Source organism: Zootoca vivipara, chromosome 5 (assembly GCF_965207765.1).
Source record: "Zootoca vivipara chromosome 5, rZooViv2.hap1.1, whole genome shotgun sequence".
Taxonomy (NCBI): Eukaryota; Metazoa; Chordata; class Lepidosauria; order Squamata; family Lacertidae; genus Zootoca; species Zootoca vivipara.
The window spans coordinates 80,717,095-80,741,163 of NC_142588.1; the positions used below are offsets into that span (position 1 = coordinate 80,717,095).

Below are 24,069 nucleotides of genomic sequence, written 5' to 3' on the forward strand. Positions count from 1 at the left end.
ACCACTTTACAAACAAAGCATAGTACGCAGAGCAGTAACTTCAGCAATAGTTTCTTGCTTCATATTTTTGGCCCAATTTGCCAATCTGCTCAGTCACCAACATGCTCAATTTCAGGTTCAGGTAGGTAGCCGTGTTGGTCTGATGCAGGCGAAATAAAAATAAAAAAATAAAAAATTGTCCAATAGCATCAGACCAACTAAGTTTGTTCTGATATAAGCTTTCGTGTGCATGCACACTCCTTCAGATACCAAAAGTATATTACTAGCCTTCATAGGCATTAAACAAAATCCCCTCACAGAGAAATATTTTAAAAGTATTTCAAGAGTACACTGAACTAACAAATGCGGCTATTCTTCCTTTCTTTCACCTACCGGTACTTACCAAGAGCGCAGTCTTTGTCTCACACTGCCCACATGCCTTTCCCTTCACTTTGGGCTTTTCAGGGGCTGCATCCTTTGCTACTTTACTTGCAAGCGGCTGCTTAGCTGGCTCTGGAGCTGCAAAATGTAGTGGAGCATTGTCACTGTTGTTGTTTTAAGCCATAAACTGTACAGAGCATGGATTAAAACGGGGCACTGATGGGCAATGCTCTGGATGAGAGGTGGAACCATCTGGACAAACCACTGTGCGCATGTGGACTCAGAGAATTAAAACCCACAGGTTTATAGGATACTGTTAGATCACTAGATAGAAATGAAGTAACAAGGCAAGAGCTTGTTTGTGTTCAGATAAAAACATCCCAGTTAGATGGCAAAGGTTTCAGACTACAGTTTTATTACTTACCTGCAGCTCATTTTAACAATAATGGCGGTGTGGTAAGAGAGACCCTTAAGAGCTGCTCTCCTGACTCAGGTGTCACTACAGCTTCCCTGGATGGTAGTGCGGTTGGGGCCATGCAGCAAATTGGCTGCCCCATTGTATCCATGCAGCCCTAACCACACTGATGCCCTGCCCCCACACCATCCAGGTAGGCTTGCCTTATTTATAAAAAATATTTATTGGTTACTACTGTATTCATAAAAAGTATCAAACACAATTCAAAGTGTTGGTGCTGACCTTTAAATCTCTAAACGACTTCGGCGCAGTATACCTGAATGAGCGTCTCCACCCCCATCGTTCAGCCTGGACACTGAGGTCCAGCTCCCAAGGCCTTCTGGTGGTTCCCTCCCTGCAAGAAGTGAGGTTACAGGGAACCAGGCAGAGGGCCTTCTCAGCAGTGGTGCCCGCCCTTGTGGAATGCCCTCCCATCAGATGTCAAGGAAATAAACAACTATCTGACTTTTAGAAGACATCTGAAGACAGCCTTGTTTAGGGAAGCTTTTAATGTCTGATGTTTTATCGCTTCATTATTATTATTATCATTGATTCTGTTGGGAGTCGCTCAGAGTGACTGGGGAAACCCAGTCAGATGGGCAGGGTATAAATAATAAATTATTATTATTATTATTATTATTATTATTATTATTATTATTATTATTAAGCCAGACAGTGTTGCCAGACAGTGCTGACTATACTGAGCTAAATGGACCAATGGTCTGACTTGGTACAAGGCAGTTATCTATATTCCTATAACACTTTTTCCAACACTAGCATCCTCTTACCTGGAATTTGTTCTTTGAGTATTCTTAATTTTATCTTGCCTGATGAAACCTAGTTAAAATAAAAAGCAAAGAGTTATGTTAGACATGATTTAAAATCTGGGCTGATTTTAATGTCATTTTTGGTCGTACTGACTATTTTCTATTCATCTCATGTTAGCATGCATGTGCAGTATAGTTGTCCAAGCAGTCAGACTTATTTCCACATCATGCAACAGACAGTTTTGAAGCATTTTTACAATGCGGCCCAGAAAATCAGAATCTGGATGCACAACCGTGCTCAGAAGATTGCTTCTCTGAAAGGTTGATTCACATTCACTGCTGGTTGATAAAAAAAATATATACTAATCCTCAAAAGTCGCCATATGAATCAGCCTAGGAGGGCTGGAAAATATTATCAAGTACATCAATAACTGCAAATACAGTGTTTTATTCCCCCCACTGCTAGCCTTGCATATGTAACAACTTTGAAAGCCCTTTTTCTCTCATCGTGCAACTTCAGCAGCAGCTGGTGGACAGAAAAACACTGGCAGAACAGCAAGAAAGAAAGAAAAATAAAATGAACAATGAAAACATACCCAGGAACAAGAAAGCATAATGTGGAATAAAGGCATAATAATTCTGAAGTGTTTCTCATTGGCGAAAATAACTTCAATCTGTTACAACCCTGAAATTCAATGAAGCTAGAAGGTAATGGGTCATTATTAGGTGGTTTCTGCAATATTCAAAGCAAACTTCTTCATAGGAAAAAAACAACCATGCATCACCATTCTCCATTTCCTTTAAAGGTGGTATAACAAAGATGGGGGAAATGGTTCAATTAATGGCTTTGCAGAGTTAACAACCTTTTGAACATAGCCCTGAGTTACAATAAGCCTACCTTATTGGAATTCTAGTGAGAGTCTTACCTTTCCAACATTCTCTTTGTTCTGCAACAACAGCTGGGGCTGCATGCCCAGGCCAGCTTGGCCTGATTTCCAGCGATATGCACTTGCTCGTCTATAAAAGTTCCAAAACTGCATTTGTACATGCTTTCAGATTAAGAGAAATTTTTACTACGCTCCTTTCCCCCCAGACAGTTTTGCCAAAACCAAAAGTAAACTTCTAAAAACAGGGAAACAAAGGAATTGGGGGGGAGGGGTTCCTAGAATCTTTACCTTTGGAATATAAATCTGACAAACACCAGCTGTAATGTGTTTCTGGCACAACTGAGGCCTTTGTGGCCCATTAGTATGGCCTGCTGCTGCATTCATTATTGTTATTACTGCTCATGTATTAATTAAGATGAGTGTGTCTGTCTTAGCTGGCTGCAAACCACTATGCTATTTTTGAATAATAGGCAATGGCTTTTAATAAAATAAAAAACATCAATAAAAAAGAAGACCTATTCAGGCATTCTTTGTTCACATAATGAAAATCACAGGAGGGAGAGTGGAGTGCAATTAATATTATTATACCTATGCAGCGAGTGTCCACAACTGGAATGCAGAATCTCAGGCCTAAGGGGCTGAATGCAGCCCTCCAGGCTTCCCTATCTGCCCTTTGGGCCTCTTCCCATGCCATACCTCACCCTGGTCCTGCGCCATGACACCCCTCAAGTGCTTTTGCTTTACCAGAATGTGCCATTGAACTGCAATAATCCTCTTGCTTGCCTGGAGGAAGGTGTGTAAAAATACAGTTGTCCATAGCTCAAATGAAGTCCATTGTACAAAGGCAAGACTCACATCTGTTGCCCCGCCCACTTCCCCCTTTCACCACTGGGATGCAGCCCCAGGAAAGGAAGGTGGGCCAGCTTTACTGTACACCAGGCCTCCTCAAACTCGGCCCTCCAGTTGTTTTGAGACTACAATTCCCATCATCCCTGACCACTGGTCCTGCTAGCTAGGGATCATGGGGGTTGTAGGCCAAAAACATCTGGAGGGCCAAGTTTGAGGAAGCCTGCTCTACATGCATAGGAGGCTTCAAGTCTTCACCCTCTTTGTGGAAGGCTGAGGGGCAGGAAACAGTGATGCCCCTAAGCGAGCAGGAGTTACAAGGTGATGCCACTTCCCCTCATGTGACTTTCATCATGTCTGAATAGGTCTAGATAACAGGGCAAAGGATGTCACCCTATCCTTCCAATACTGGTATGAAGGGACTGGGAGCGAATTCGTCCATTTGCAGCCATGCCGAGGCTTCGGCTTCTCCTCACAATTAAAGCAGCACCAAGCATTGGTGCAATGAAGCTTCTTCTGTTTAAGGAAGGGCTGGAGAGGGCGGTGGGCCTGCTGCTTCATCAAAGGATGTCAGATAATTAAAACAAAAACAGAAAAGTAATTGCAAATTGCTGCAGCTCACATGTTCATCTGTGGTCAACAACAGAAATCAGCCAAGCAAATGCAATCTGTATCCATTCACATTGTTGTTTTTAAGAACATAAACAATACATAATTTATCACTGCTTTTAGATTACCGTGATTTCTTTTTTTTTACTTTGAAATGAATGTAAAGTTACATAAGTTATATAAATAGTTACATATGTTGTGTAATTTACATTAAATAGCAAACAGCATCCTCCCCCTCCCCCCACCCCACCCCCCAAAAGAAATCTGCATTGGGTTGAACTAGCCTTCCTTTGAGATGTTGGGAGTCGAGAGGAGAATAAAAACTAAAGGTCCCACTGAGCAAGCAGATTTCTACTGCCAAGTTGGTTGACCATCAGCGGAGTTGTGTCTTTGTACCTGACAGAAGCATCAAACTAGATGCATTGATATAGCCAGTGCTTTTTTCGGGGGGGGGGGGACGCAGGGGGACGCATAAACATAAACATTTTGTAAATCTAAGTTTGGCCTCATTGAGGGGCATTAATTCAATATGAACAGAAAAATAAGAGTACTGTACCCTAAAAAAGGGGGGGGAGCACTGGGTATAGCTAAGGATGTAAGAAGGCATTCTTTTCTGTTCTGCCCTGTACTCATCACATGCAGCACTTTTTCCATTCTACTGCAGTTCCACCAAAAACTACATTATCTGTCTTGCTGCACACTGTGGCAAAACTATGTTGTCATTAGTTCACCCCATTCATTTCAATGCAGAAAAAAATGTAAGGGGGAGGAATGCATTCAGAACACCTTGGTTTCTGTTCTGAAGATGGGACAAATAAATGAACACCAGCCATTTCTGTTCCTGAATTTTGTTAGAATTATCTGATATTCCTAGATGTAGCATGGCGACTCTGACTATAAGGCTGAGTAAGCTATGAATCAAGAAGTCCTTGGGTTCAAGACTTTGATACTGCATTACTAAACTAGGTGGCTTTATGCATTACGAAAGCCTTTCTCCCCCAGCTAGTCATTATTTCCCAATCCCAACCATGTTCCCTCACATCCGCTGCAGATTACAGGATTCTTAAACCTAGCATTTCCTAACTTTCAATACACTGTCAACATACTGGGGAAAATCCCATTTAGAGAATATTAGTTGCTTCCAGTTCCAGTACTATTTTGCTCCTTTGCAAATGAACAGCAAAACAAATAATTATGAACTAAAAAATGAAGTGTCATTGCTTTTAAAAAATGAGGCCGTAACTACTGAGCTTCTCCAAGCTAGAATCCAGCATTAAATGCTCCAAGAAAGGATGCAGAAATTAATGATTATGATCCAAGGCAATTAGCAACACTTAACACTTAAACAGGACCATATATCTTGAAACATGGAGGTTTCGTACACCCCAGGTAGTGTGGTTGCTGACCTTGAGCCAGACATCTTGGAGAGTGAAGTCAAATGGGCCTTAGAAAGCACTGCTAATAACAAGGCCAGTGGAAGTGATGATATTCCAGCTGAACTATTTAAAATTTTAAAAGATGATGCTGTTAAGGTGCTACACCCAATATGCCAGCAAGTTTGGAAAACTCAGCAATGGCCAGAGGATTGGAGAAGATCAGTCTACATCCCAATTCCAAAGAAGGGCAGTGCCAAAGAATGCTCCAACTACCGCACAATTGCGCTCATTTCACACGCTAGCAAGGTTATGCTTAAAATTCTACAAGGCAGGCTTAGGCAGTATGTGGACCGAGAACTCCCAGAAGTGCAAGCTGGATTTCGAAAGGGCAGAGGAACCAGAGACCAAATAGCAAACATGCGCTGGATTATGGAGAAAGCTAGAGAGTTCCAGAAAAACGTCTACTTCTGCTTCATTGACTATGCAAAAGCCTTTGACTGTGTCGACCACAGCAAACTATGGCAAGTTCTTAAAGAAATGGGAGTGCCTGATCACCTCATCTGTCTCCTGAGAAATCTCTATGTGGGACAAGAAGCTACAGTTAGAACTGGATATGGAACAACTGAGTGGTTCAAAATTGGGAAAGGAGTACGACAAGGTTGTATATTGTCTCCCTGCTTATTTAACTTGTATGCAGAATTCATCATGCGAAAGGCTGGACTAGATGAATCCCAAGCCAGAATTAAGATTGCCGGAAGAAATATCAACAACCTCAGATATGCAGATGACACAACCTTGATGGCAGAAAGCGAGGAGGAATTAAAGAACCTTTTAATGAGGGTGAAAGAGGAGAGCGCAAAATATGGTCTGAAGCTCAACATCAAAAAAACCAAGATCATGGCCACTGGTCCCATCACCTCCTGGCAAATAGAAGGGGAAGAAATGGAGGCAGTGAGAGATTTTACCTTCTTGGGCTCCTTGATCACTGCAGATGGTGACAGCAGTCACGAAATTAAAAGACGCCTGCTTCTTGGGAGGAAAGCAATGACAAACCTAGACAGCATCTTAAAAAGCAGAGACATCACCTTGCCGACAAAGGTCCGTATAGTTAAAGCTATGGTTTTCCCAGTAGTGATGTATGGAAGTGAGAGCTGGACCATAAAGAAGGCTGATCGCCGAAGAATTGATGCTTTTGAATTATGGTGCTGGAGGAGACTCTTGAGAGTCCCATGGACTGCAAGAAGATCAAACCTATCCATTCTTAAGGAAATCAGCCCTGAGTGCTCCCTGGAAGGACAGATCGTGAAGCTGAGGCTCCAATACTTTGGCCACCTCATGAGAAGAGAAGAATCCTTGGAAAAGACCCTGATGTTAGGAAAGATTGAGGGCACTAGGAGAAGGGGACGTCAGAGGACAAGATGGTTGGACAGTGTTCTCGAAGCTACGAACATGAGTTTGACCAAACTGCGGGAGGCAGTGGAAGACAGGAGTGCCTGGCGTGCTATGGTCCATGGGGTCACGAAGAGTCGGACACGACTAAACGACTAAACAACAACATATCTTGTTAAGTGCAGCAGAACACTAATGACTGCACCCTTGCAAAGCTCTTCTGAGAGGAAAGTTAGCATTATTTTTTCACATTACTGAGAAAGGGAAACAGATACAGAGAGGTTAATAAAAGTGGCTCTCGGAATTGGAGAGAAGAGTTACAGATATTCAGTGTTGTGCTTTGTCTGCAGAACATTTTGACTTCCTAAATGGATTCTATCAAATACAGAACAATTACAACTTCCTTGCGTTTTTTTGTAAATGCATGCATATGCAACTTAAAACTCATAGAATTGAGATTCTATTAAAAGATAATGACCGTTTCATGAACAATGAAGCTCCCTGAAAGAATACCAAGCAGAGTTCATTGGGTGAGAGCGGGGATTGAAATTGAATTCTGGTATCAAAATCCCAACAGCAGCAAAAGACAAAGGCTGCAATTCTACAAAGCAATGGGCAGAAGCAGATACATAGCTGGGGGGTATCTTGATGCTTTTACAGCTGCTGCTGGCACAGATGAATAGGGAAGCCACTTTTCAGTTTAAAATCCACTTTGCCCCTATGGCCAGATGAGGAACAATTAGAAGTTTTCACTTAGACTTCTTCCAGCTGAGCATAGAGCACCCCTGGGGAGTGCACATAAGTGTCAGGGGAAAACCCTGCCACAAGCTATGGGATGTTTTTTAAAAAAAGGAAAAGCACAAAAGCAATGTGCAATCTAACAGCTGTTATCCAGCTGAAAATGGGGAGGTTGGCAATTTTAATTGGCTGCTGTTTGTTTCAAACGATCTTATTTACCTGCTCCATTTATTTTAAAGTTATGTTGTTATGTATTTTAAGATGGTGATCTCTTTTCCTGGGCAGATTTCTTGCATTGAAAGACACTTTGGGTGCGGACAGCAGAAAGGTGGAGTTTGAAATTAAATAATAATTGAAGAAAGAACTCTTGAGGAATACAACTCAACCCAGTCCCCAAAAGTGGGAGGTTGGGGTCGGGGGGGCAGGGGTTCACTAGAATCATGACTCTTAAATTTCAAGTCATAAAATTTCACCTACTCCCTCTCTTGTTTTTCTCTGCTCATGTTTGATTGTAGCTGCTGAAGTGTTTTCTCCATCTCTTTATTTTCAAGTTCCAGCTGAACCTTCTCCAACTGCAGCTCTCGTATACTTCTGAAGAGAGATTTAAGTTCAAACACCAAATTCAGATTATCCTCCTCCCATTTGCAATGCAGTGGTACCTCGGTTTATGAACACAATTGGTTCCGGAAGTCTGTTCATAAACTGAAGCGTTCATAAACTAAAGTGAACTTTCCCATTGAAAGTAATGGAAAGTGGATTAATCTGTTCCAGACAGTCCACGGAGTACTTAAACTGAAGCGTTCATAAACTGAAGCGAACTTTCCCATTGAAAGTAATGGAAAATGAATTAATCCGTTCCAGGTGGGTCCGCGGCGTTCATAAACCGAAAATTCATAAACCGAGGTGTTCATAAACCGAGGTTCCACTGTATATGATCAGCATGGTTCAGAAACAAGCAATTTTAAACCCATTTACTTGGAAGCAAATCTCATACGTTTCAACAGAAGTAAAGGTAAAGGGACCCCTGACCATTAGGTCCCGTTGCGGACGACTCTGGGGCTGCGGCGCTCATCTTGCTTTACTGCCCGAGGGAGCCGGCGTATAGCTTCCAGGTCATGTGGCCAGCATGACTAAGCCGCTTCTGGCGAACAAGAGCAACGCATGGAAACGCCATTTACCTTCCTGCTGGAGCGATAACTATTTATCTCCTTGCACTGCGTGCTTTCAAACCGCTAAGCTGGCAGGAGCAGGGACTGAGCAACGGGAGCTCACCCCATCGCGGGGATTCGATCCGCCGACCTTCTGATCAGCAAGCCCTAGGCTCTGTGGTTTAACCCACAGCGCTACCTGTGTCCCTTCAACAGAAGTAACTCTAAGCAAATTATTTTATGACAGTAGCCATAGGCTGCAATCCTATACAGTATTTACATACATAACTAGGTGTCACAGTGGCCAGAGCAGGCTACTTCAGAGTAACGACGCTACGCAGCTCTGCATTTTATTCTTTTATTGGTGCTGCGTATTTACAGTGCTGAAATCATTGCTATTTACACGGAGCGATGTGGTCATTCGGTTTCAGAACCTCCGAATGGCTTTTGGCGCGTCTTTCTCCAACACAAAAGCTTTGGCAGACCCATCCTCTTTCCCCTCCTCTTTCTGCGTAATTCCAGAGTTGGGGGGATGGGTCTCCCCCCCTTATTCGCCCCTTCCTGTCCCACCTGGGACCCTGGCTCCGCTACCTTGCCTGAGCCTCGGACACGACTTCCTGCTTCCCCACTGGAATCGGAGCTCCCTCTGCTTTCCCCTGTGCTCGGGGATGGGCTTGAACTCAGGAGGGGAGGGACTTCGCGATATCCCTTGTCCCTCACATCCACCCCCCTCCCAAGCTCTCCTTCACCCCTCCCCAGGTCCCCCCCAGGTGTCGGTGACGACTGGAAGCCTAAGAACTCAGTGCTTTCCGAGCCCGTTGGTGTGAACACCTCCCCCCAGTCCTGCGAGCCCCCCCCTTCCGCCTGGGAGGACAGGAATCCCAAAAAGTCCGTGGCGTCCGAGCTGGTGGGGGTAAAAATGTTCTGCCAATCTGCTCCTTCCTCTGACTGGGTGGATCTCGGTGACGCCCATACCTCGTCCTCTGGTTCCTCAAACTCCGCTTCCCAGCGCCATGGTGAACTGCTCTCCCGTGCTTCCTCCCCCTCCCCCTCCCTTTCCATGTGCCAGGGCTTGGGTCTATGGGGAAAGAGGGCATGAAATTCTTCCACCAAGAATTCCTCCTGTATCTGAGTGGCTGGGACCCATTCATTCTGGGACGGTGGAGCATCCTCCCATGCCATGAGGTACTCCAGGCCCCCCACCCCCCTCCTTGAATCCAGGATGGCCGTGGCCTCATTGAGTTGCTCCCTGCCTTCCCTCTCCCCCCCTCCCTCGGGGGTTTGTTCGCTGCCTCTGAGCCTGCTGCTTTCCCTGTACGGCGACAGCAGCGATCTATGAAACACTGGGTGCACCCTCATGTCCTCTGGCAGTGCCAGTCTGAAGGCCACCGGGTTGACCTGTTGCGTGACCGTGAAGGGGCCCAACCTTCTGGGCGCCAGCTTTTTGCACCTCCCTCTGATGGGAAGGCCCTCCGAGGACAACCAAACCTTGTCCCCCACCCTGATGACCTCCCCTTGTCGCCTGTGGCGATCTGCCCCCTTCTTGTACGCTTCCTTGGCTCTCTCCAAGTGTTCTCTGAGCTGCTGGTGCACCGTCTCCAGTTCCTCTGCCCAATCCTCAGCCTGCGGGCCCTCCTCCTCCTCCTCCCCCTCCCTCTCTGGGAAAGATCTGAGGTCGCGCCCATAATTGGCCTTAAAGGGCGACACCCCTGTGGAGACGTGCACTGCATTATTGTAGGCAAATTCTGCCAGGGGCAGGCGATCCACCCAGTCTGTTTGCCTCTGGCTGACGTAGCATCTGAGGTACTGCTGCAGGATGGCGTTGACCCTCTCCGCCTGTCCATTAGTCTGCGGGTGTCTAGCCGTCGACAAGCTGACTTCCACTTGCAGGAGGTTCATGAGTCGCCGCCAGAACCTGGAAACAAATTGGCGGCCACGATCCGAAATAACTCTTAAAGGCAATCCATGCAGTCTGAAGACGTGGTCAACAAACAGTTTGGCTGTTTCTTCTGCGGAGACCGCCCTGGCACACGGTATAAAATGGCACATCTTGGACATAAGGTCCACCACCACCAACACTGCGGTCTTGCCTCTGGAAGAAGGCAGATCTGTGATGAAGTCCATGGACACCACTTCCCACGGCCTGTGTGGTGTGGCTAAGGGCTCCAGCAATCCTGCTGGCGGTGCTCTGACCACCTTTGCCCGCTGGCAGGTGTCACAGCCCCGTACATAGTCTCGAACATCTTCCCGCACCCCTGGCCACCAGAAGTGTCTCATGACCAGGTGAGCGGTTTTGTCCCTTCCAAAATGACCCGCCGTTGGGTTGCCGTGCATCTGCTTGAGGACCTTACGTCTAAGCTGGGTGGTGGGCAGGTACAGTGCACCCTTGTAGAAAAGCAGCCCACTGCGTTCTGCAAAGTCTGTCGCCTGCTCCCTCCCCCCTCTCAGTTCTCTGAAGATGCGGTTGGCAAATTCATCCGCTGCTGTCAGTGCTGTGAGTTCTGTCTCACTCACCACTGCTGCTCCGCAGGACCATGCTGACGGGGGGGAAATGTGCCTGGGTGCCGGTGGCGCCTCCTCCTCCATGTACTCCGGTTTGCGGGAGAGGGCATCCGCCCTGACATTCTGCTCCCCCGGGATGTAGTGGATGGAGAAGTTGAAGTTCGAGAAGAACTCTGCCCACCGTATCTGCCGCTGGTTGAGCACCCTGGCAGTTCTCCAGAACTCCAGGTTCTTGTGGTCTGTGCACACCTGGATGGGGTGCTTGGCGCCCACCAGGAAGTGTCTCCAATGCTGGAACGCAGCGTGGATCGCAAGAAGTTCCCTATCAAACACCGTGTAGTTGCGCTCTGGCTGGGTCAGCTTCCTGGAGAAGAAGGCACAAGGTCTCCACTCTCTGTTGGCGTCCAGTTGCAACAAAATGGCGCCCAGAGCTCTATCAGAAGCATCGGTCTCCACGCGAAGGGGCGCGTCCTGAACCACGTGGAACAGGTTCTGGTCTGAGGCGAACACCCTCTTGAGACTTTCGAACGCTGCTTGCGCCTCTGGTGTCCACCTGAACTTCTGCTTGCCTCTCAGGCAGTCAGTGATGGGAGCCGTAACGCGAGAGAAGTTCTTGATGAACTTCCTGTAGAAGTTGGCGAAGCCTAGTAGTCGTTGGGCATCTTTGCGCGTCCTGGGGCTGTGCCAGTCCAGGATGGCCTGCACCTTGTCCTTGTCCATCGCTAACCCCTTGTCTGACAGCTTGTAGCCCAGGAAGTCCACCTCTTTGGTGTGAAACTTGCACTTCTCCAGCTTCACATACAGGTGGTTCTCCTTCAGGCGCTGCAACACCTCCCTGACGTCATTCACATGCTGCACTGGGTCATTGGAATAGATAAGGATGTCATCTAGGAAGACCAAGCAGTTCTTGAACAGGAGGGACCCCAGGACGTGGTGCATGAAGGCCTGGAAGCATGCTGAGCCCCCTTGCAACCCGAAGGGCATCACCAGATATTCAAAAGAGCCCAGAGGCGTGAACATCGTGGTTTTCCATTCATCGCCTTGCCGGATCCTGATCAAGTTGTACGCCCCCCTCAGGTCTAGCTTGGTGAAAATCTTGCCCCTGCGTGCCGCTGTCAGGAGATCATCCACTCTGGGCATGGGGAAAGCCACTGGCTCTGTCACAGAATTCAGCCGTCTAAAATCCACCACAAGACGGCGCTGTTGCGTGTCTTTCTTGTCCACCCAGAAGACCGGGCTGCCCCCTGCTGCCTTGCTTTCTCTGATGAACCCCCGCTTGAGGTTCTTGTCGATGAAAGCGCGCAGATCCTCCAGTTCCTGGTCTGACATGGCGTACAGCTTGGCTGGGGGTATAGTTGCCCCTGGCACCAGGTTGATCTGGCAGTCAAAAGGCCTGTGTGGGGGTAGGTGGTCGGACTCCGCTTCGCTGAAGACCTCCTGCAGGTCCCAGTACGGCTTGGGTATCGCCTCACCCCCTTTGATGTGCATGGTGGCCACCGTGGCTATTGGAGGCCCCTCCCCTGGTTGGTGCTGCATGCAATGTTCCAAACAAAAGTCCGACCCAAACGTGATGCATCTCTGGTGCCAACTGATGGAGGGGTCGTGGCGCGCCAGCCAGCTCATGCCCAAGACGATGGGGGGGTCTGAGATGGTGGTGACGTTGAATGCCAGTGTCTCTGAGTGCCTTCCCACCGTCATTCTCATGGGGGGGGGGTTGATGAGTGATGGCCCCTCCCAGCAACTCTCTGCCGTCAATGGTTGCCACGTGCAGAGGAAAATCCAGCTGCAGAAGCTGGATCTGGTGCTGTTCTGCAAAGTTCCTCGAGAAGAAGTTCGCTGACGCCCCACTGTCAATTAGGGCGAGGACCGTCAGGGGATAGCCATTTGGGAGCGTTAGCGTCACTTCTAGAACCACTCCTGCTCTGGGAGGGGTGGGCTGGCTCTGCTCCTCTCTGTGCGGGTGGGCGGGCTGGGGCTGTTGTCTGCTGACTGTGCCTGGCTGCTGCCCCTTGTCTCCTGCAGCCAGGCTTTCCCGTTTCCCTGCTGTGGTGCTGCATCAGTGGGGGAGGGCATAACCGTTCCCGCCTTTCCTTGCCACTCCCTGCGATGTGGGCAGTCTCTGACGAGATGCTGGGGGGAGTTGCAGAGAAAGCAATTCCCGCCTCTTCCCTCCCTGCGTCTTGTCGCCGCTGGGGTTTGAAAAGCCCCCGCGCACGCGCTATCAATTTGCATGGGTTCCTGGTCCTGGCTGGCCCCAGGCGTGGCTTGAAAGGGTTGTTGGGGGAGTGGCTTCTCCTGCGACCGTGGGAACCAAGCCCGCTTTGCGCGCGTTGCTTGCTTGTCGCTCCACCGGGATTCCTGTCTCACCCCCACCGCCAGAGCCGCTTTGCTCAGCTGATCCATAGTACTGGGCTTTGGACCTCTCGAGAGCTCATCCTTCACCTCCTCATGCAAACCCAAGTAGAACGCTGCTTGCATTGGGGCTGACTCTAGTTCCCACCCCAGTCTGTGCACCAGCATGGTGAATTTCGCCCAATATGCGCGAACTGTCATATTTCCTTGGCGTAAATTATGAAGTTCCTCCTTAGTCTGGTCCATATGACTATCGGACGAATACATCGTTTTCAGACCTTCTAGAAATAGTTTGACATTCTTCATGCAAGGATTCTTTGTTGCGATTAACGGTCTTAGCCACTCCCTGGCTGCCCCGGTAAGGTGCTCCACAATAAACGCTACCCTGTGCTCATCATCAGGGAACTCATCATGGTGCAGCTCAAGAGCATACACAATCTCAGTCTCAAAGCCATGATATTCCCTCGGGTCTCCATTGAACTTGCTTACTAGGGTCCCGGCTCTCCTTCCTGGCAGCACTTGGACTTGGGGTGCCCCTCCCGCCTTGTTTTTCTCTGCATCCAGCTTGTTTTGGAGGTCTACCGCCACCGCCCTTAATTGCTGCTCTCTTTCCTGGAGCGCTCTCACCTGTTCCGCAAGTTGTAGCCGGTCGTCCTGGACCTTCTTGGTTTCTTCTTTAGCTGCCTTTAATTCCCCCTGCGCCTGCTGCGCCAGCTGCTGCAGGTCTTGCTGGGCTTTCTCCGCGATCTGCCGCCATTTCTCCGCCTCTGACACACTCATCCCGGCAACTCCAAAGTAGCCCAAAAAATGATTCGGAGGTTGCTGTCACAGTGGCCGGAGCAGGCTACTTCAGAGTAACGACGCTACGCAGCTCTGCATTTTATTCTTTTATTGGTGCTGCGTATTTACAGTGCTGAAATCATTGCTATTTACACGGAGCGATGTGGTCATTCGGTTTCAGAACCTCCGAATGGCTTTTGGCGCGTCTTTCTCCAACACAAAAGCTTTGGCAGACCCATCCTCTTTCCCCTCCTCTTTCTGCGTAATTCCGGAGTTGGGGGGATGGGTCTCCCCCCCTTATTCGCCCCTTCCTGTCCCACCTGGGACCCTGGCTCCGCTACCTTGCCTGAGCCTCGGACACGACTTCCTGCTTCCCCACTGGAATCGGAGCTCCCTCTGCTTTCCCCTGTGCTCGGGGATGGGCTTGAACTCAGGAGGGGAGGGACTTCGCGATATCCCTTGTCCCTCACACTAGGTGTGTAAAAACAACAACAAAAACACCATTGAACTCAACAGGGTTTGCATGCAGGTGATTGTTCTGTTCATAGTTATGAATAACTTGCACATAAAAAGCCAATAGGTTATCGAAGCACATGAGACAGTTACAAGAAATGAACTTACTTTGCTTTCAGTTTTACAGAGACTCCAGTCTTTGAACCAGGGAGAATCACAAAGTCACTGGCGTTCATGATTGCCAATTGTCAAACAATTACAGCAATACAACAAGTTGTACAGACTTGATATCTGCTCAGGAATGAAAAAATAAATAAAATAAATTAAGACAATATCCATAACCTGTTACCAATTCCAACTATATATTTTTAAAAAGAGAAATAGGAAAGTCAATGACTCATTTTGGCACACAAAAACAGATTGCCCTATAGCAACTGTGATGCAGCAGCATGCTAAAATCGTCTTTACTTGGTTGTAGGTCCCAATGAATTCAGTAGTGCTTTCTCCCAAACAAGTGTTCAGGGAATTGCAGGCACAGCCTAATTCAATGTGTGTTTACCATAAGGAAGCCCCACTAAGCCTGTGCATATGACGAACTGGACAAAGCTGGGTTATGCCACACATGCTAAATCGTTTTAAAATAAAATTATTTAATATAATTTTTGTTAAGGTTTTTTGCTGCAGAAGATGCAACATGATAACGCTTACAGAATTTGGGGGGGTGCTTACTATATGAGAAAGCCTAATTATGTTAATCACTGTCACAAAAACATCAGAAGAGCCTTGCTGGATCAGACGAAAAGCCCATCCTAGTCTAACACCCTCTCCTCAGTGGCCAGCTGAGAAGCCCCAAGGCAGGACCTAGATGCAACAGCAACCTCTTCATTTGTGGTTCCCAGCAACTGGAATGCCAGCTGCCTCTGACAGTGAAGCAGAACCTTCTCATTACGGTGAGGGCAGGACTCATGGAATTCCACACTCATGGAAGTTGCCAACACTGTTGAATTTCCAGTACCAGTTAAAGACTTTGTCACCCACACAGGCATTTGAAAGATTGGTTGGTTACATTTTGATGAGGCTCTTAATTTATCTGTCCTTAATATGCCATCGCTTTTACATTAGAGTTGCCATATTTCAAGAAGTGATAATCCGGAGACAAAAAATTGTTGAGATTTTTGGGGGGGGGGGGTCGCCCAAAGAAAGTTGCTGAGATTTGGGGGGGGGAAACGTTTCCGAAACCGGGACATTTTGCCGATGCCATCATCGCAATCCGGATGTATGGCAACCCTATTTTACGTAGATGTCGTGCAATTTCAGTTATTACTTAAATTGTACCCTGCTGTGAAATCGCTCTACAATGAAGAGATGTCTAAAAATATTTTAAATAAATAAAACAGCTATACGGCACTAAAAACAAATACAGGATACACCTGACAATTTTTTTTAAAAAAAAACTAGAGTAATTTAATCCAACTAGGTTAAGGTTATATAATAAATAGGATTAGAGGTATAGGAATTAAATATGTAGAATAAATGGTAAAACAGTATTGGCCCCTATAGTGATGATCACCACTTAGGGTAGGACTTGTCCTTATGAATACGTTATTGGGTGAGCATGGTATGGATTTTGGTGTTTAAAATGATCTGGTTTTGTTTTATTTGTAGTGCTTCATGTGGTTAAGTCGCTTTGCAACTTTTTCTTTTGTACAAAACTGCAAATGTAAAAAAAGAAAAAAGAACCCTCTTCTTACTCATTCCCTTCCTCATCAAAGTTCCTACTTTTTAATAGGTGTGTACTAGAAGCAGATCTCTGTTTCATCCCTTGGAACTCCCCAAGGATGCTCACCTGGCCCAAACACTGCCTTCAGAAGCTTTAAAATCTGGCTCTCTAAGGAGATTTTGGAGAATGGTTAGTTGGCCCTCTTTTCTGTCTTCTTTCTGATATGGATCCTTCCCTGCTTCTCTGTGGTTATATTGCTGGAAAATAGTCTGTCAATTTCATTTTTCTTCTCTCTGCTGATGTGTACCAGTAATTCTTATTATACTGTGTATTTATTTGTTCTTTTTTTATTGAGCTTGCTGTTGAGCTACTTTGAATTGTTTAAGAAAAATGGGGTACACATAACAGAAAATTTCCAAAAGATTTGAGTGAACAATTTGCATTATCTATATACAGTACATAATTTACATATTACCATTTAAGAATGGAAGTTTAACACTAGCGTCTTAGAAACTGAGGTTAGTATTCTGCAAGTGGGAAGCAAGCTAGGAGTTGTTGCTTACAAGTATTTTCAGAAACTGAAAAATAAAGTTTTAAGCAACAAGAAGAATTCAGCCGAGGTGTTGAGGCATACATTGGTTTGTCAACTAAAATACCCTCAACTTCACCTGCACCTTTACAGCAGCTTGATCAGCAACATAAATAAGCAACAGTTAAAAGATGGAGACAATTATTATTATCATCTGCTAATGTCAGCAAATCAAACTTCTGAAGAAGGCAACTAGGAAAAAAATTATGTAAAATAAAATAAAAAGTTGGTAGCCAGGTACAGAAGGGGAGTGTTAGGTGGAACAAGTCAAAAGGTCTAAAGGCTTGCGTTACCATCTTACATCCACATAGAAATAAGTCTATCCAAGAAAGAAAGAGGAGTAACCTGGCACACATCTGCCTTTCTTGCAAGCAAGTCAATTAAGCCCTTCCCAAATGGCAACATTAGACTCAGCAGCAGCATATGGCAACATTGCAGGGGGGCTGCAGTTCTGGGCTCTATATGCTTCACGTACAAATGCTCTTCATGTTATATTCCCAGCATATCCTGCCAAAAAGCACAGGCAGCGTACAGGTAATAAGGCAGCGGAAACCCTTGGAGAGTTAACAAACAGTGGTACCTCAGTTTATGAACACAATTGGTTCTGGAAGTCTGTTCATAAACTGAAGCGTTCATAAACTGAAGCGAACTTTCCCATTGAAAGTAATGGAAAGTGGATTAATCCGTTCCAGACGGGTCCGCAGAGTACTCAACCTGAAGCGTACTTAACCCGAAGCATGGGTGTAATTGGTTCCGGAAGTCTGTTCATGAACTGAAGCGAACTTTCCCATTGAAAGTAATGGAAAGTGAATTAATCCGTTCCAGATGGGTGTGCGGCGTTCGTAAACCGAAAATTCGTAAACCGAGGTGTTCATAAACCGAGGTTCCACTGTATTGGGTTGGATGGGCCAACAGTATGACCCAATAAAATGTAGCTTTGTATGTTCATTCTGTGCCCTACACAAATGTGACAATGTAGAGAGAGCTAGGTACATTTGGGTACATTCTGCCAATTAAGAACACAAGACCGCTGGCCCAGCTAGCTCAGTATTGTCTACACACTGACCGGCAGCAGCTCTCCAGGATTTCAGGTGGGACTCTCACCCAACCCTACCTGGAGATGCTGGGGATTGAACCAGGCACCACCTGTGTGCAAAGCAGAATTGCTGGGAGCACGCATGAGAAAAGACAGAACTGCTCATGGTGGTAAAATAGGAGTGAGTCTGGAGTAGAAGGGTTTCAATAGGGCTTTGTCACAGCTATTCTACAAGAGTGGAACATTCTGTTATTAGGCATTCTTTTATCCAACTGGTCCGTGTATGAAAAGGTTCACTCACAATTCCAACCACACTAATACCAAGCTTGTTGAAGCGAAGCTCTTTTGAGATATATATTTCATACTTTTAAAAACATTAACTATTTATTGTTGCTACCCTTCATAAGCATTTCGGACGGACTGAACTATACGTTTTAATGAATGTGCAAATGAGAGAATGGCCAGAGCACACATCTTTTGCATGCAGAAGAAAGTCAGCAAGCGTGATTGAGACTAGGGCAGAGAGAGGGAAGACTCCAGTTGAATACCCCACTGAGCCACGAAGCTCATTGGGTGACATTGGTCCAGTCACAGGGTTGCTGTAAGGATGAAATGAGGAAGGAAAAAACATGTACGATGCCTTGGAAGATCTTATAAATAAACTACTGTACTGGTTATCTCCGATGAAAGGAATTAGGTGGCATGTGAGGAGAAACATCGTTCTCTGACAGAGACCCAAAGCAGTCACTGCCAGTCAGAGCAGACACTACATTGCTAGACCGTCGGCAAAGAGTGCTTGGACTGGTATTGCACAGCTTCTTAGGCACCTAGGATCACTTTGCTGCTTGCAAATCCTAACCCTGCCACCTACTTGGCAACCCCACTGCAAGTTATCTCCCAGAGCCACTATGGAAAGTTAACTTTTTCATCCATGCCTGCACCTCACACCTTCGCCACCAGGATTCACCACCTTATTTTTTTCTCTCATGGTGGATTTGCAGCAGGCAGAAATTCAACAAGGAAAGCCCCACAGTCGCCCCCCCCCCAGCATCACCCACTGTTTTTTCTGCCTGATTTGCAGCTGCTCCATTCCAAAGGCCCAGCTTTGGGGGGGGGGGAGAGAAGAAAGAAAGGTGGCAGCCTAACAGCACCCACCCTTCAGGGTTGGGATCATGGGCGTAATCAAGGGAGGGCGGGGGGGGGGCTGCAACCTTAGATCAAGTAAAACAATAGAAATACTTAATTAACTGACCAATCACGACAGTTCTGCACCCACCCTAGCAAAAATCTGGCTACGCCCATGGGTGGGATTCACCAATTGCAGAAATGAAGCAAGTGAAGCTTTCTAGTTCCTACCCACAGGTGTGTGTTTTTTTTAGACTGAAAGTATTTCATGTTTGGCCCTTCAGCAGGAACCCCTGTAAATTCGGGGGAGCTGCCTTGAAAAAGATAAGAAAAAATCCCAAATCAAGGCATCACGTCATCTAGCTCAGTATTGCTTACACTGAATGACAGCAGCTAGCTCTCCAGGATTTGAGGGTCTGCATGCAAAGGGACCGGGGGGGGGGGGGCAGGTGGCTTCTGCATGCAGAGCGGGTTCACTTCTCTATCAGTCCAGCCCTGCCCCATCCCGCCCAAGAATAACCCGCCGCCCTTCCGACAAGACCCCCACCGCCCCTTTAAATTAACCCTTTCTTGGCCGCCGGCCCCCCCCCCGCCTCACGCAGCCGCAGAACCATTTTGCCCCACACCACACCCCACCCCTCAGTTGCCCCTCGGCCCAGCATTTCGCCCACCCCTCAAGACCTGTCTCCAACGCGGGAGAGGGGCGAACTGAGCGCCGCAGCGACACGAGCCGCTCACCCACCCAGCCAGCCGCCTCGAATCCCTCTTATCGCAGGGCGGGAGCGACGCGCCGGACCAGGCCTCTCCGGTCTCCATGGCAACGGGTCAACGAGGCGCGTTCCACTTCGGAAAGCGGGGGTGGGAGGGTTTCCGCGGCTGGAGCTTCGGAAGGTTCCATGCTGCAGAGCGGGGGGGGGGGTGGAACAGAGAATGAGCCCGGGGGTGGGAGGAAGTGGCATAGCTGCCAAGTTATCCCTTTTTTAAAGGGATTTTCCCTTATGCTGAATAGGCTTCCTCGCGAGAAAAGGGAAAACTTGGCAGCTATGGGAAGTGGGTGGGTGGAATGAGCCGGCTTTTCATTTCCGAGCCGCTTTTGGTGCATAGCTGTCAAGTTTTCCCTTTTCTCGTGAGGAAGCCTAGTCAGCATAAGGGAATTTCCCTTAAGAAAAAGGGAGAACTTGACAGCTATGTTTTGGTGCATTTGAAACATCCCAATTCTATATTTCGCTTTAAGGCTGCAAGCCAAACCTCACCACCACCTTGCCAGATCCACAAGATCCCTGGTCTCCGTGGTTGCCCAGGGCACTGGAGCCCCCCAGGGGAAGTTGGTCCATTAGGGGCAGGGGGTGGGCGTTGCCCTGCCAACCTCAGTGTGCCCCCAGTAAGCCCCCACCTGCCTGCAGTGGTTCTTACAGCTCCTTCCTGCTTATAGTATTGCCCATGTAAAGCAGGGGGGAAAGATGGGGACAAGGCTAGAATTTGTTGGTACCAGCTGCCCTTGACCCTGGTACCACTATTTGCTCTCCTGCTTTACACCCCATCTCTTCCAATGGGCACCAGCTGCAAATTTTTGGGGGGGGGGGGAGCATAAGATTGCTGCTGCAGCTGGTGCAACTATTGGATCCATGTCGGGTCCAGCGCCAAGGCACAACAGCAGTGAAATCAGCTCAGGATCTGTTGGTTCCCAAGCCAGCTTACTCTTCCCACCCTTTGGAGCATCCCAACAGGCTACAACAGCACTCCTGCCCAGTTGCATGTCAGAAGGGGGAATCCTGCAACAATGGGGTGATATTGGCGTCCCTGTGGGAAGAAAGCTTTTTCCGGAAGGCTATCTATTTACCTTTTAAACTACGGTATTATTGTCTGTTGTTGTTGTTGTTGTTGTTGTTGTTACTGCTATTGGGACGCAGGTGGCGCTGTGGTCCAATCGGCTTGCCGATTGGAAGGAAGCAGTTCGAAAGCACGCCAGTGCAAGTAGACAAATAGGTACCGCTGCGGCGGGAGGGTAAACGGTGTTTCCGTGCGCTCTGGTTTCCGTCACGGTGCCCCGTTGTGCCAGAAGCAGTTTAGTCCTGCTGGCCACATGACCCGGAAAGCTGTCTGTGGACGAATGCTGGCTCCCTTGGCCTGAAAGTGAAATGAGCACCACAATCCCATAGTTGCCTTTGACTGGACATAACCGTCCAGGGGTTCTTTAACTTTACCTAATATTGGATTTCATATACGTACCACCTTCCTTCATAAAATAAAATCAAAGTGCCTTACAGAATGAATTTTTGGCTGCAGAAGGATTGCATGAGTCAATATATAAAGGTGTTCCTTATGGCTCATGGCCTGTTTGTTCTGTGGCTATAATTAATTGATCTTCTAGTGTGGCAGTATTTGCACTTTGGGACTCCTTGCCTATTGACATCAGGTAGGCACCTTCACTATACTTTCTTTGGTGCCTGCTATAAACACGCAAGCCTGTTTAGACACGTATTATGTTGTTGGCATGCATTTTAATATGGTTTTCACCGTATCATTGATAAGAATTACTGACGAAAGAGGGGTGGATTATAAAATTGATGGAGTGCGCAGAAATGGACAAAATGACGAGAAGAATCCGGGAACAGCGGGACCAGAAGTTCATCAAAGACTGAATAAAATATACAGAATATTTGAAAGACAGTGGTACAGAAATGAAAATGTTAGTAGGATTGAAAGAATCTTTGTAGATATAAGTAGTAAAAGATATTGCGAAAGGACAGTATAATATGAAAGGACAGTATAAAAATCAGGACAATGTTAGAAATAAGAAATATAGTAGTTAGAAATAATGATAGAAAGTCATTAGGAGGGGTCAAAGGAAGTCGTGGCTTATGAGCCGATACGAAAGAAAGATAATGAAAATATGTATGGATGTAAAATGTTTATATGGATGTAAAATAAAAAATGATTTGGCAGATTTTAATTATTTGGTATCTTTTAAATAGTTTTCATCTTTTTTACTGGTAATTTTATTCTTTCTGCAAACTGCTTTGAGGTTTTATTACAATCAAGTGGTATATAATCTTGCGAAATAAATAAAATACAATGTTCTTTATGAGCCAGACCTAATTTAGAGTAAGTCCATTGTTCATCTAATTTGCAGCTTGGGTGGCCACACATAAACGAGGAATAGGTCACTTCCATTCAGTAGCGAAGAGAGAATCTAAGCAGGTGTATCTTGCATGACAGATTACGTTTGCTGAAATTCCCTCTTCTACAAAGCTATTAAACATGCAGGAACCCTGTCTCTTACCCTATTCACAGCTCAATGCTATGCTGGTTTACTCAGAAGTAAAACTCCCTTGAACTCAATGGGGCTTCCTCCCAGGTAAGTGAGTTGGTATAGGATTGCAGCCTAATTCACTTTGCACATTCTGCTCTGCTCGCCTTTTCCCATGAAAGAATACCAAGAGACCTAAGGCATGAGAGGGTCAGCTGTTTATATTTGCTCTCGTAAATGATCCTGGTCTGATCAAAGGTCTCTTCGACTCATTTATTTTGTGTGTCTGGTAATTACTTGCCTGAATGCACGGGGGCAGCTGGATTCTTTTTCATTCACCCAGGGATACGCCAGCCTCTTAACTGTACAGCAGAATAATCAATACAGGCTGCAGGATGAGAATTGCATCCTTGGATAATCTGGAACGAATGCTGAAAGAATCTCTCTCTCTAGACAATAGACCTCAGCGTGATTCTGCAGCTACATAAAACCCATAAGAATACTTGAGAAACATGAACTGGAAGTAACATAAATTGGAAATGAAGGTGGCATATATATAGCAGCACTCAGGTTGTGAAATTAAATGTCTCAAAAGCAGATTGCAAACAGCTCTCTACTAATGTTACACAGAAGATGTGGATCTGATTGCATTCAATATCTTTATTACTGAAGAACAAAAGATGAAAAAATAAGTATATTTTCGGATGCAGGGCTCTGCCCTGTACTGAGCCAAAGTGTTGGTCTATCAAGCTCAGTATTGTCTGCACTGACTGGCAGTTACTCTCTGGGGTTTCAGGCAGGAGACAATCCCAGCTCTACCTGAGAAGCCAGATGTTGAATCTGAGAGTTCTGCATGCAAAGCAGATGCTCTTCATCAAAGCTATGGCGCTTCTTAATATTCTGAATGAACCTTTGGCACAACCCCTTAGTTGGCATTCTCCACTGCAACTAAATCTATCATAGAATTGTAGAGTTGGAAGGGACGCCGAGGGTCATCTAATCCAATCCTCTGCAATGCACGAATCTAAACTAAAGCATCCATGACAGGTGGCCAGTGCCGGATTACCAAATAGACAGAGTTGGCACTGGTTTAGGGGCCCCGCGGGAAACAGCTCAAAGTAAGATTGATTTGATCTTGAAACAAAATGACAATCAAAATTTCTTAGTTCGACTAGACCACGTGCATTGGGGGGGGGGCAAAATTTTGACTGCCTAGGGGCCTCTACATGGTTTAATCCGACACTGCACTGCAGGTGGCCACCAAATCTCTGCTTGAAAACCTCCAATGAAGGAGACACTACCACCTTCAGAGGGGGTCCACAGTGGCAGACCTTGGGTCTCAAATTTCAGCAGCTCCCTGTTGTTGTTTAGTTGTTTAGTCGTGTCCGACTCTTCGTGACCCCATGGACCAGAGCACGCCAGGCACTCCTGTCTTGCACTGCCTCCCGCAGTTTGGTCAAACTCATGTTAGTAGCTTCGAGAACACTGTCCAACCATCTCGTCCTCTGTTGTCCCCTTCTCCTTGTGCCCTCAATCTTTCCCAACATCAAGGAGCCCAAGAAAGTGAAATCTCTCACTGCCTCCATTTCTTCCCCTTCTATTTGCCAGGAGGTGATGGGACCAGTGGCCATGATCTTGGTTTTTTTTAATTTTGAGCTTCAGACCATATTTTGCGCTCTCCTCTTTCA

The 24,069-nt window shown here is 46.6% G+C and overlaps 1 protein-coding gene across 5 annotated transcripts in view; it reads right to left on the reverse strand.

The window, feature by feature from the left end:
- Positions 1-19,998, reverse strand: part of ZBBX (zinc finger B-box domain containing) — a 46,850-nt gene extending 26,852 nt beyond the window's left edge. For 2 of the 5 annotated variants that reach the window (XM_088669166.1, XM_088669162.1), the window contains exons 1-6: positions 19,874-19,998; positions 14,830-14,952; positions 7,904-8,017; positions 2,508-2,598; positions 1,603-1,651; positions 383-498 (exon numbers count right to left, since the gene is read on the reverse strand). In XM_088669166.1, coding sequence (XP_088525292.1) covers positions 383-498; positions 1,603-1,651; positions 2,508-2,598; positions 7,904-8,017; positions 14,830-14,897 — 438 coding nt within the window. In that variant the 5' untranslated portion in view covers positions 14,898-14,952; positions 19,874-19,998. Of the gene's footprint in view, positions 1-382; positions 499-1,602; positions 1,652-2,507; positions 2,599-7,903; positions 8,018-14,829; positions 14,953-16,507; positions 16,752-19,812 lie in introns of those variants that run through there. The other 3 variants (XM_088669164.1, XM_088669163.1, XM_088669165.1) reach the window with 3 other exon arrangements.
- Positions 19,999-24,069: the final 4,071 nt, after the last annotated feature.